At 36.4% G+C, this 14270-nt stretch overlaps 1 protein-coding gene across 2 annotated transcripts in view; it reads right to left on the bottom strand.

Annotated features, from left to right (window-relative positions):
* Positions 1-4988: 4988 nt before the first annotated feature.
* Positions 4989-14270, bottom strand: part of ELOVL7 (ELOVL fatty acid elongase 7) — an 80327-nt gene continuing 71045 nt past the window's right edge. For both annotated transcript variants that reach the window (XM_032336174.1, XM_032336175.1), the window contains 3 exons: positions 14083-14188; positions 9235-9371; positions 4989-6866 (listed from right to left, as the gene is read on the bottom strand). In XM_032336174.1, the coding sequence (XP_032192065.1) occupies positions 6657-6866; positions 9235-9371; positions 14083-14188 (453 nt within the window). In that variant the 3' untranslated portion in view covers positions 4989-6656. The remainder of the gene's footprint in view (positions 6867-9234; positions 9372-14082; positions 14189-14270) is intronic.

Here is a 14270-nt window from a genome sequence, read left to right as displayed (position 1 = left end):
AAGTGGAAATATGTCAAAATGACACAGAAACCATGCAGAAGAACTCTCAGTGGCTAAAACTGGAAGGATTTGAGCAATTAAATAAGTAACGTAGTATTAGATTATATTCTAATGTAGCAAATAGATATTCATGAGTGCACACTAACATAAATGGATCATTGAATAAATAAATGGGAGAGAACAGGCAACTAACCTAGGCAGAAGAATTCCAAATAATTTGTGTAGATACTTTGCACTCAAAGGGTTACCCTTAAGTGTGACTGCAGAGTGACTTCCTTTTAAAGAATAAAGTACAAAAGGAGAAAAAGAGTAACATTACCTCAACCAGGTGAACAAGGTTAAAATCAACAGTGAAAAGTCATATCGTTGGTATATACCCTTGATACAATGTGATAAAATACCCCTACTGTCTTCCTCCTAAAAACTAATAACTCCTACCTGATTTATGAGAAAAACATCAGATAAATTCCAGTTGAGGGACATTCTACAAAATACTTGACCAGTATTCCCCCAAATTGTCAAAGTCATCAAAAATAAGAAAAAACTGGGGCACCTGGGTGGCTCAGTCAGTGAGTGTCTGACTCTTCAATTTCCACTCAGGTCATGATCTCAGTGTTGCAAGACAGAGTTCCACTTTGGGGCCCATGCTAGGCATGCAGCCTACTTAAGACTCTTTCTTTCCCTCTTCCCTGGTCCCTCCCCCTGCTCTCCCTCCCTCTCTCTAAAATGAATGAATGAATGAATGAATGAATAAATCTTAAAAAAAAAAGGGGGGGGGGTCTGAGAAACCATGACAGCCAAAACAAGTTTAAGGACACAGGACAACTAAATATAATGGCATCCTGGATGGAATCCTAAAACAGAAAAAGGACATTAGGTGAAAACTGAGGAAATACGAGTGATGTATGGACTTCAGTTAATAATAAAGTATCAACATTGGCACATCAACTGTAATAAATGTATTAGATTTATCTAAGATGTTAATAATAGGGAAACTGGGTATGCATATATGGCAATTCTCTGCACTAACTTCATAATTTTTCTGTCAATCTAAACTATTCTAAAATTAGGTTTATTTTGAAAAAACGTTTATCTTTGAAAAGAATGCCATGCATGCACAATCCAAGATTTTGAGGCTTGTGTCACATTGCTCTTCTCACTATTGCCATCCACTGTCTTCTTGGTTATATACCCCTATTCAGAGTCCTTAATCATCTAGCTCATATTCATTTCAAGACTCTTCCTCACTGAGGCTCTTCCACATTCATGTGGATATTCTGTCCAACACCATGCCTAACACTTCATCCATCTATTCAGTTGCAATAACTATCATACGCTTTCTGTACCACTCACTTCCAGAGCCATGTAGTACTACCTCCATACTTTGAATTGCTGACCAGACTACAGCCCCCACTATTTCCATTCACCTCCTTCTTCCAGAGTCATAGAATCCCTGACTTTAGCCTGAAAGTCAGCTAGGATAGAATATTACTCCCCTGATTTCCTTCTGCTACATGTGACCCACATGACTAAATTCTGGCCAGTGATGTATCACTTTTGTTATAGGTCCTTAAATGGAGAGAACTGTTCCTTTTCTTACCCTCTTCCTTCTTCATACTGACTGAAATGTGTATTCATGGCTGGAGTTCCAACATCCATTTTTGGATCATGAGGTGTCTATGGGAACAGAAGCCACATATGGCAGAACTGTGAGACAATCCCTGGATCTCTGATACGATAGTATACCAGCCCAATTCTGACTGCATACTTCTGGAACCTTATATAAGAAAAGACTTCTATATTAACTGTTATTTTTAGTTTTTTTTCTATCCTGGCTAAACTTAAAAATCAGTTCACTCCTTTATTCCATCAACTTTCTTTGCTGTATAGCATGATGGTTAAGAGCAAGAGCTTTAAAATCAGAGAAAGCTGGGTTGACACCCAGCTTTAACACTAATAACTTCCTGATCTTGGTCAAAATGTATTTAAATGGTATAAGCATCAGTTTCCTTATCTGTAGTGACCTCATTGTGTCTATCTTGTAGAGATATTGTAAGGATCTTATTGCATTAGACATATAAGGAGCTTAGTAAGCACCACTGTCCTTTGAGAGTCTCAGCTCCCATAATGCACCACTGTACCCAGTCTTGCTGGCATTGTCAATGTCCTCCCTTGTCCCACTGCATCTTCCTTGCAAATCCCCACCTTGAGTAGTGCAAGTCTTCTCCATGCCCACAGGATTATGGGCCTAACAAATTCATGCAGATTGGGACCACTACAAATGTATGGTCTCCAGCCTCACTGGGATTCTGCTAGAAGCTGGGAAATATTTGAAATCCCTAAGCACATCCATTTCCAATAGTTTATGCAACTTTTTCATTCTTCAAGTCATTTCTAGAATAAACATGTTTATGCTGCTTTTTTAAAAGAAAAAAAAAATCCCTCAATCCATTTATCCTGTCCCCTCTGTAATCACCACATACCTTACTCCACCTAAAGTAGACAGAACCATAAACTCTGTTCTCTTTTGAGCTAGGGATCCACCTTCTTTTCCTCCCCATTTAAATCTGAGTCTGTATTCTCTAGGCATATGTTCATATTCTTACCAATTACTACATATTTTTACCAATTGAAATACATTATTTCATTTAAGCCACAGAACAACCCAGCAAGGAAACCTTGTGCTATTGTTTTCATTTTAGAGATGAAGAAAGAGAAGCTGAGAGAGGTTAACTGGCTGGTCTAAGGTCACCTCACATAACATCCATGCCTCATGGTTTTAGATTTAGCCCACTTTCCATACCACTCTACTGTTTCCTTGGACCCTGCTAGTCAACCCATCCATGGTCAGTCTAGATGAGACTCTCCCTTCAGAAGCACTCTCACATCTACCTTTCTTTCAAGGCACATATGCTGGCTCTCTCCCCACTCATCCTTACTCAACCAATTTAGCTCTGCTGTGTCTAAAGGTGTCTAAAGGTGATGCCCTAGCCCACCCCACCCATCCAGATCACTCTTAAGGTACTGCCTTAGATCAAACCTCACCTCCCTCAAAAACCACTGAATGTTCTCAATTTCCTGGAGAATCAAGCCCAGATGCCATAGCCACATGCCTCCGAGGTCTGAGCCCACCTCCTTCTGGACTCCTCTCTCTGGGTCCACAGCAGGAAGCCTTGCTATAATTTGGTCTATTGGCCATTCCCTAAACTTTCCTTTCCCTAGATCTGATTTGTTATTTCTTTTCACTTACAACACCTTGCCCACTAACCCAGCACCCATTTTGAAGTTCTGTACATCTTAAATACATAAGTTGTAAATCCTTCACAGTGCCTTCCCTGCTTTCTAAGTGACAGAACTTTCACGCATATGGCACCTAGCTGCTCTGTTACATAAAATCTTCTGTTGGTCTATAACTTTCAGGAGGCCCCAACTATGTTCAAGACATCTTTGTATCACTACAACATCTAGCGGGGGTTCTGAATATACAAAGGATGCAACAAATGTGTAAAATGTTTTGGCTAAATGAGTATTCAGGTTAAAACCACCTACCCATGCAAACATATGCAGTTTGACTTCAAGATAAAAGACACACATACAACCACACTACCACAAATTTACTATAATGTGCGTGCGCACACACACACACACACACACACACACTCTGACAATATCCACAGTTTTCCACAGTCTTTACAAATTTAACAGAAACTAGAGATAATTGAGGAGAAATCTCATAATTTTGTAATTTAGGTAACAATATAGTCCACTCAACTCTTAAATTCAACTCGACTGAATTGAATTCTTTTTTTTTTTTTTTAAGATTTTATTTATTTGACAGACAGAGATCACAAGTAGGCAGAGAGGCAGGCAGAGAGAGAGAGAGGAGGAAGCAGGCTCCCTGTGGAGCAGAGAGCCTGATGTGGGGCTCGATCCCAGCTGGGATCATGACCCAAGCTGAAGGCAGAAGCTTTAACCCACTGAGCCACCCAGGCGCCCCCTGAATTGAATTCTTAAGTTCAATTATTAAATTCTTAAATTTGAATTCTTAAATTGAATTCTTAAATTCTTAAATTGATTTTTTTTCTTAAATTGAATTCTTAAATTCAACTCAATTAAGACTGTAAACTGGCAATGTCCCATGGATATTTAAAATGATAGGGCACCTGGGTGGCTCAGTGGGTTAAAGCCTCTGCCTTTGGCTCAGGTCATGATCCCAGGGTCCTGGGATCAAGCCCCACATTGGGCTCTCTGCTCAGCAGGGAACTTGCTTCCCTTCCTCTCTTTCTGCCTGCCTCTCTGCCCACTTGTGATCTCTGTCTGTCAAATAAATAAATTTTTTTAAAAATCTTAAAAAAAATAAATAAAAACGATTCATAGAACCTCATATCATAAACCAGATGTTGTATCTGGTCTCTTTATTTGTTAGGTAAGCAAACCTAAAGGCAATAAAATCTTGAAAAGTGGATGAAACCCCAATAGAAACTCTATGTGACCCATAGAGCCCTTTAATAACATACTGTCCATGCATATCGTACATCCAGTGATAACACATTTTGATCTAATGATATATATATGAAGGATACTTCTGCTAGCTGTGCAAGGATACTTCTGCTAGCTCTTTTTCATGTAACGTTCCAGCTCTCCACTTCTATTCACATAATTTAGAACATGGTTCCATCACACGCTGTCAGACGTTTTAAGCAAGTCAGGCATTTTAAAGACTACAGGGAAGTTAGGAGTGGTTGTACATTGCCGAATAGACAGTATTGTGAAAATCAAACTCTCCTGTTTCACCTTCTTTTCTTGATGCTTCCTTTTGGTCTTTAGTCTACTTGGGTGTTTGGGAATTGTGTGCATTGTGTAACAACACCCGCTACACCGTCGCATTTTAGCGCAGGCTGGATGAAAAGAATCAAAACAGGAAAACAGTTTAGGAACCCTGAGGCCCTCAGAAAAATAAATTATAACTGTTGTTCTTTCTTTCCTGCTTTTTTTTTTTTTTGAGGAAAATAAATATTTCCCCCATTTATCAACTCTTATCTTCTCATATTGTAAGCAAGTGAAATCAGTAAAGGTCACTTAAAAGCAAATAACCTTATAAATCTGGTAAGTGTGAGAGAGAAGACCATGGTATAGATTAAATACTTGGCGTGACACATCAAACTATAAGAATTCACAGTGAGGAAAAACTCAGGCTCTGATGGATAATGCTATCACTGTGTGTTACATAAATGAGACCCATAAGTATTAATTGTTTAAAGTCATATAGGCATAAGCAGTCCTTCAAAATCAAGTATAATATAACAAGAATGAAAAACCAATAGCGAAAAATTCAGAAATGTCCAAATATCATTGTTTCTGACACAAAAGTCTATTGACCAGTAGTTTCAGTTTGCCAGCAAGAAAATAGGAAAAGAAGAGAATTTTAGAAAGCAGTAATTGTGAAAAAACAAAAGTAGGCAAAATGAATTTCAAGTCTTCATTATATAATTTATAGGTTTGAAAAAAGAAATCCAGGCTATTAATTAATTCATAACTCTGGGAAACATTTCTCCATGCAGTGTATCTATACCAACTATTAAACAGGCTCTTTCTCTCTTTGAGACCCTTACCATAACCATACATAGTCCCTGGAGAATTTCTGTGCAACCATTTTCCTCCAGTTGCTTCACAAAGAACTCTAACTCATCTCTGGAAACTGTGTATAGTGGGAGGTCTGAAATCATTTATGATTTAAGGGTACCTGCATTGTGCTAAGGATTTGAACATTTACATATGTAACCAATACATATTAACAAGATAATCCTTTAAGCCATAACAATATGAGAAAGTGATGTTATAATACAACAGATTTTTCCCACTGAACTACAGAGTACAGAGTACTTATTCCATTGACAAATTTCACCTCTTTCCAGAAATACACAAAGTTAACTGCAAAATAGGAATAGCACAGTGCTCCTTAAGCTACAGAACAAATCCTCTTATTTTCAAAATATTAACTTAACCTTCGTGTTAAGTGCATCAAGGTACTAACCGAAAGAATTGTTACATTTAAACAGTATATACGACAAAAGTGTTGTAGGGAAGTCTTATCAGTGAAACTGGTGGTGGCTACACAAGAGATCCATTAAAAATTACTGTCAGTGATGTTAAATGACAATTTACAAAAAATTCACTTAATATTCACCAGTGTTAGCTCTTTAGGATAGGAATTTAACTTTAGAGTAAATACAGTGTCTTCTGAATATAATCAACAGCCAAAATTCCCAGTCAGAGGTTTTCAGAGCTGGCAGAAGGAATCTATAGTAGGGCATGGATCTCTGTCCACGGTCAAAATACCTGATGATATTTTCATCTATACTGGACTTCTTTGAAAAGTACGATACTGTTTCATATCCTCCTTTCACCATAACAAAATGCATTAAATAAAACCTTTAGATTAGGTTTAAAAGCAGCTGAAAAACTACCTGCTTTAGGCTCTCTGTTACCTGGGACCTTGGGCTCTCAAATATCAGAAACCCCAATAACTTATCATAAAAATACAAGCTCTTGGTTTTGAAAAATATACAAAATGCACTTGATTTGTCATAAAGCTCTTGATTGTCAAGGAAAGTAAGATACCAGTCTCATTCATAGATTCGTGTCGTGCTTGCATTTCAGTGATCTTTGCTTTTGCAGATTCCATTTTTCACAGTTTTGGGCAGCCTCTGGCCTTTGGTGTAAGCACGGTACCAAAAATGGAGAAAGAGCAGCAGAAAGATGCACCCATAACTCAAAATGATGTACAGAAAGACTGGAAACTGGTACTTGCAATCCTCCATGAAAAAGAACTGGCCTACGTGGATAGTGATAATAATGAATTGGACCTAAAAGATGAAAGAATGAAAAATATTATTCAGAAATGCAGTCACAAAGGCGCAATCATTTAATGCATTCTTTTGCTGCTTATGCTTAAACACTCTGCGACCACATCTTAGGCTACTAAGATTGGGTTGGGGGTTTTATCTTTAAATCTAGCCTCCATGGGAGTCAGAGTGGGTGGGACATTGTCAAAATCCAGATGGGAATGGGAAACCACTACTCAGTCCTGCCCAAATGTACAACTCTGGCGGCCCTACGTAAATGGCCCAGGAGCTGGGCGGGGCAGCAGCCCCTTCGAATCCACAGAAAGAACCATCTGAGCAGGTTTTCTTGGCAAGTCTCTGTCTTGAGTCCTTGAATTGATGAAATACACATGGGTGGGACCACTTTCTTATGGCCTCATTTTCTAGAAGAGCTTCAATTTCAAATAATCTGTCTTGTTGTTAGATGAGGTATTTCAATTTTTGGGAAACAATCATTCTAATTAGAGCCCTAACAATTTCGTAGGAGCCAAAGCATCCCTGAGTCCTGGTATCTGCCACTTGTCACCCAGAGGTGACATATGAGGATAAAAATATATCCTGCCAATGGCAGCAGAGAATCTGTAAGGAGTGAAACAGTATTGATGACACTCCTCATGATGTCCAAGGGCTCTTTGTTCCCAAACAGTCTACACAATCTTAAAAGGAACACTCCCCAGGCTAATGTCCAGATTTTTTGCATCTCTTTCTTCTCCTGATTAAAAGGCAACATGTGTTCTGTGGGAATGTTAGACAAGTAAAAATTAATAAATGAAAAATAACCGTTACCTATACTCTTCCATTTATGACCATAGTTAAGCTTTTCAGTTTCTTTTTTGATCATCTTCAATTTTCCCTACATTATCCTTTTTTTTTTTTTAAAGATTTTATTTATTTGACAGAGAGAGATCACAAGTAGGCAGAGAGACAGGCAGTGAGAGGGGGAAGCAGGCTCCCTGCTGAGCAGAGAGCCCAATATGGGACTCGATCCCAGGACCCTGAGATAATGACCTGAGCTGAAGGCAGAGGCCTAACCCACTGAGCCACCCAGGCGCCCCTCCCTGCATTATCTTAAGAAACTTCCATGACATTCCTATGCAGTAGCTACCCTTATTTCTCTCATTTGGCAGACATAAAGATGACACCTCTGGAAGCCTCGGTGACATGCCAATATCTGATGCAGGTGTGTTTGTGTATAACCAACACATTTGAGATAATAATAGCTATTCTTTCTTCTATTTTAGCATTTTGCCACATTAATAAAAAAAAAGTTTTTACAACGTTTAAAAGTGGATAAGTGGGAAAAAAGCCCAATACAAAATTGTCTATGCAGTATAATGCAAATCATGCAACAGGTATTCACATACATGTGGAATTAGGCTTATAATGCAAATCATGCAACAGGTATTCACATACATGTGGAATTAGGCTTATTTTTCTTTCTCTTTGCTTAGTTAGATGTTCAGATTTCTCAGTGATGAGCATATGTTACTTCACAATCAGAAAATAAAATACTTAAAAAGAAAGCAATGGTGAATAATTTTCCTGACTTTATAATATTGCAAAGTAGGAATTAAAATAATTTATTTCACTGTTTCCTTACACTTGGTTATTTCGAGCACTGTCAGTTTGTCAATATATACGGTATACTGTTCCCCTACCTCTTTCATCTGCATGTATGTTTACCATTTGGAGGAAAACCAGACTTAGAGCCAGGCATACAGGAAGACTCATAATCCTCTCAAAGTTATATTCCCTCCCTCAAAGTCTTTAGATGGTATTTCTAACTCCTAATTAAATATTGTGCCAGCTGCAGTGCAAATAACTTTGAGATTATCTTTATCATAAATTAATTTAAGATTTTATTTATTTATTTATTTATTTAACAGAGAAAGACACAGTCAGAAATAGAACACAAGCAGGGGGAGCAGGAAAGGGAGAAGCAGGCTTCCCACCAAGCAGAGAGCCCGAGGCAGGGCTTGGTCCCAGGACCCTGGGACCATGACCTGAGCCGAAGGGAGATGCTTAATGACTGAGCCACCCAGGTACCCCATAACTATATTTATTTTATAGAAAAGTATAAAATAGTACAAAGATAGCCTAAAGATACACATTCTGGTTTAACTGTCTGAAGCTCTTGGCTACCAAAAATATACTTTGTTTCCAACACAGTTCTTTACAAAAGTTTAAATAACATGGAAAGGATAATGATGGGATGCACTATTGAGGCCACACACTCTATATTCCTATTGTTTTGTACCTTTTGTTCCTTCGTTAGTATTCTGATTCATAGGAAAGAGAAATTATTCCAGCTTAGTTTTATATCTGGTTTTAAAGAAAATTAATTACTCACAAGCTGTAATGATGTCAAATATTTTTTCCACCATAGATACTTCTGGAAGGCTGGTCCCAGTGCAGAGAGCCCATAGTAGGAATACATGACTACATGTACGGCTGTATTTAGAAAGGCATGGAATGTTCCCAAACCACCTGGAAAATAAAATTATTGTAAATTGGGGGCAATGCTCCTTAAAATGAGATTCATTTTTGTCAACTGAGATTTTAGAATAATTATTTAATTTTAATAGAAAGAAAAACATATACAACATCAATTTGTTAATCTGCTATCAAATTATAGGGAGCTGGATAACATATTCATTCAGTGAAATATATGATGCAAACTTTCAAAAACTAATGAGAATGCCTTTATTTATTGTTATATCTTAACCCTAAGATGGTCTTTTGTTTGGGTTCACTTAAACAAACTAAGTTTATTTTTTTGAAATGGTATATATTTAATAGTAGTAATCAAATTCATTTTTTCAGTGAGGGTTGACATATATAAAGTACACAAATACACTAACCTTAAAGGATGATTGTATACATAGATATACACCCACATAGCCATCCACCAAAGTCAAGATATAGAACATTTCCAACATCACATATGGTTCCTATGTCCCCCTTCCAAGAATATACCTCTCAACATAAACTTTATGCTGACTTCTATCAACTATTAGCTTTGCCTGATATTAAACTTCATGTAAATAGAATTTTACAGGATAATCTTTGAAGCCTACTTTCTTTCAATCAACATAATTTTTTTTTTTAAGATTTGTCCATGTTGCTGTGATTAGTAGTTTGCCTCCTTAACGGCTGTTAGTATTATAGTATTGCACCGTATGAATGTGTCACAATCCATTCTCTGGTGCAATGAAACTCTTTGGCAGTAAAAATATATATACACTCCTTTCATTAGGAGGCTATGCTAAGTTTGCTTTAATTATTTAAAGACAATTATTGTTTTTCCAAAGTAGTCATTAATTGTTAAGCCATCTTTGCTTACTGCTTCCATTTGATTATTATCAATTGTGTCTTCCTATCTTGATTTTCCTCTTCTAATCACTATATCTCCTACTGATCACATTCAATTTAGAGTAGAAGCAAAGAACCCTGGGAGAACAGAAGTAAAGATCATTTCAATTGTCTTTAGCTGGACCTGTAGTACCCGGGAAGGGGTAACAAGGTGACTGGCCGATAGCAGGAGAAAAAAAGAGAAAACTCTGCCTTAGCATCTTTCCTAAGAGGCACAATCTCAAAGAAGCTGCATTCTTTATGTATAGCCTGATTCAGCTGAGTGATCTTGATCTGGGATTTAAATTCTTCTCCAAAATATTCTAATTTCTTTATTCTAGTATTCTTTAATTCTAGAAATAAAGTGAAACGTCAAAATATAGAACAATTACATTAGAAAAAGGACCATGTTCATAAACGCTATGTATTACAGAAAGTTTAAAGCAAAATAAAAATTGTTGCATAGTAGAAACTAATTACATTTTTATAATCATTCATAATTGCAGAACTATTAGACCCTTCTAGATACTACCACTGCTAAAGTACTCCTTTAAAATAACGTTTTAAATAATTATTTTTGAGTAACTTAAATATTCCTCCAATGCCTCATTTATGCTGTACTGTGCTTCATAAACTTTCTCTAAGTAGAATAATAAAAATGTAGCCAATTCTTTAATTATCATAAATTACAAGTTAGAAGAAACTGAATTAATGAAGCTTATTACCAACCCCCCACCTTTTATTATTTACATTTGGATTAGTCTTTTTTCCCAAAAGAAACTGAAATAGATGAATTATAGTGGTGTGAAAACACCTTTTCTAGGGTGATTTTAAAATTAGGTATTTGTCTATTTCTGATAGTTAAGGAGTCAAGCTGCTTAACAGGGCATAAGCTAAATACCTCTTATGTCCTTTTGTGTCTTGTGATTATATAAACACACAGGAAACAAACTATATCAGAGATTTTTCTCACCAAGATACCTGTCCCATTTTTCAGTAGACTATTTTCCATCCAGAATCTTTTATTTTTTAAATGTCCTAAAATGAAGATCCTATGGACAGGAATTTAACAAAGCACTAGTGTAGCTAACACTAGTGCTAGCTAGTTTAGTAAGGGTTACTAATCAAAATCAGCTATCAAATAAGATTAACTTGCTGATTTTGTCTAGTTACGATTATTCCCTCAGATATGTTAATAAGTTTGTTCACAGAACAGTCACATTTTAATTAGCAATGTTTTTCACATCTTCTTTGGAAGGCTTTCCTAATAAAGTATTTTCTAAGCCTGCTTTCCTCTTTACAACAATAGTTTTGCAAAGCTAACATTTTGGAATGTATTACAATTAGTGCCATCTCATTCTATTCCTTTTTCAAAAAATAAAGGAATCACCAGGGTAATTGCCACAATTCCCCATATCTCTGGAAGGGAGTATGTGCATAATGAATGTAAAAACCTGCCAGAGAAACATTCCCATCATATTCCAAAGAAAAGTTGGAATGCTTTTTACGCCAGAGAATTGTACAGCAGGCAAACAGGAAATTAAATACTAGATTGAGATCAGCTGTGCTCAAGTTTTTGAAAGAACAGTGTAAACTGGACGGTTTCATTCTAGGAATGAAAGCCAAAGCCAGACCACATTTCTGGAAATATCTCAGTTCTTACTGCTGTACCTGTTACTATATAGGTATTAGGTATACAAGTATTTTCTAGATTCCACATGCAATACTGAACAGAAATGTCAACTCATTGAACATATAAGAAAGTATTTACATTTTGTAAAGCAGAAGGGGGATTAAGGTGCGGTCAATGAACCCACTACAAAGTGTTTGATGTCCATAAACACAGTAACATTAAAAAAACCAAAGAACTTCACGTTTCAATTTTCATTATTGAAAGTAATGCTTGGGCGCCTGGGTGGTTGAGTAGGTTAAGCCTCTGCCTTCGGCTCAGGTCATGATCTCAGGATCCTGGGATCGAGCCCCACATCGGACTCTCTGCTTAGCGGCGAGTCTGCTTCCCCCTCTTTCTCTGCCTACCTCTCTGCCTGCTTGTGATCTCTCTCTCCCTCTCTCTCTCTCTGTCAAATAAATAAATAAATAAAATCTTTTAAAGAAAAGAAAAGAAAGTAATGCTTGTTTGAAAATGGACGCCAGACTACCCATGGGTCTAAGACAGACATTAGAAAAGTGCTCAACTCTACTCTTCAAATAAAGCTCATTTTTCCTATTATAAAACATACAGCTATTCAATATAGAAAAATTAGAAAATACAGAGAAGGATAAAGACAGAGAGTGAAAGCACTTTTTGTGTTAGTCCCTCTAAATCACTGTATTTCAATCCTTTTCCTATTTATATTTTTCAGTGTTGTGATGTAATATTCTGGTCTCAGAGAAGAAATCTGAATAAATAAATTATAAGGGTGTGAAAGAACTTTTTCTAGCATACTTTAAAATAGAATAGACACCTATGTCTGATAATTTTGGAGTCAAACTGCTTAAAAGAGAAGACGAGCTAAATGTCTCCTGGTATCATTTGCATTTCACAATTATATATACACAGGAATTCATAACCATTTTACTAATGGAATAGTTAGGTATTTTCCCATTTTTGGGCAACATGAATAAAGATGTCAATGAATATCACTATACAGAGAACTGATGTGCATGTAAGAGAAAACAAAAACATATAAAGAGAAGTAAAATAATGGAGATTAAGTAATATAGTTATCCTTGATTTGTAAAATGGACACAGATGAGACTATTTTTATGTTAACATACATTACCAGAAAAATTAGTGACATTTACTTTTAAAAACTCCGACATACAAATGCCAATTTGGGCAAAGAAAACACCTCATATATTGGAAAATCTGATGCTCCTAGGCCATGGTAGGGACAGTCCTTTCAGCTCCTCTAGATTCTGGTACCTCTTTTATGCCAATGGCTCATTCACGCCCTCTCATGCTCTGAGACATGAGGATTTTTCCCCATGCCTAGAGACTCTAAAATTCAAACAAGTGTTCCTCAATTCTGTTTTCTCTTTTTTGTCCTACAAAGTCAGAATGCCTCATAGAAATGAGCTATTCAGAGAAATTTTAAGGCTGCAGATCTACTCGAAGACTTCTTAAATTTAGGAACTTCGCATAAATAAATCTCCCAACCAACATCTGCTAATAAGTACATGTCCTTGGGGACATCATTTATTTAGCACTTGATGATAGGGTAAAATTACTTAACCTGTTTTTTCCGATTCTAGATGTTCAGAGGCATAAAACCAAAACCAAATGAACAAAAGAGGCTGTGTGCCAAGCTTTTGATTTAAACCAGTTTCAACTTCAAACAACATCCTTCAACCACAATTTGACACATCTTTAAAGAGTTGGTAGGGGATGAGGTGTGTATCAGATATTGGAATTTTGAATGCAAAGAAGACTGGAACTTGAGATAAACATTTTAACTTCCTGGAAACCTATAAGGAATAGATAACTAACTATATTTCTATAAAACTAAGGCTTCTACCATTTTATTTTTTTACTGTTTATTTATTTAATGATATTTAATAGAACTATATGGGAAAAGAATAAAATCCAAACAAAACAACTAAAGCATTATGGATAGGAGACTATACCCAAAAATCAAGTGTATCTAAAGAATGGAGGGTAGGGGAAGGATCTAGGTTAAAGTCTTACTTTTATGTTTCAGATAATAATGAAAGTCAGACGTTTGATCCAAGTAGTCCTTTGATGTTTTAAGTTTCTTCTAAATCACAATTAAGGACAGAATTTGTCTTTACAACATACAGAAATGTAATTGTTTATAGCACATGATCCCAACTCTCCCTTGGCTACCTGCGGCAAATTTGACTCCAAACCACCAGGTCCATGGCATGATGGTATGATGGAAGACATGCAGGAAAGTCACTTGGCTATTTTTCTTACGCAGAACAAAAAAGATCTGAAATAATTTTAAAAAAATCAAGTTCATAGAAAATCATGCAATGATTGATCTACTGATTTATCTACAAAAATATTGGCAA

This window comes from Mustela erminea, chromosome 3 (assembly GCF_009829155.1).
Source record: "Mustela erminea isolate mMusErm1 chromosome 3, mMusErm1.Pri, whole genome shotgun sequence".
Classification (NCBI taxonomy): Eukaryota; Metazoa; Chordata; class Mammalia; order Carnivora; family Mustelidae; genus Mustela; species Mustela erminea.
This window is presented reverse-complemented; position numbering and strand designations above follow the sequence as displayed.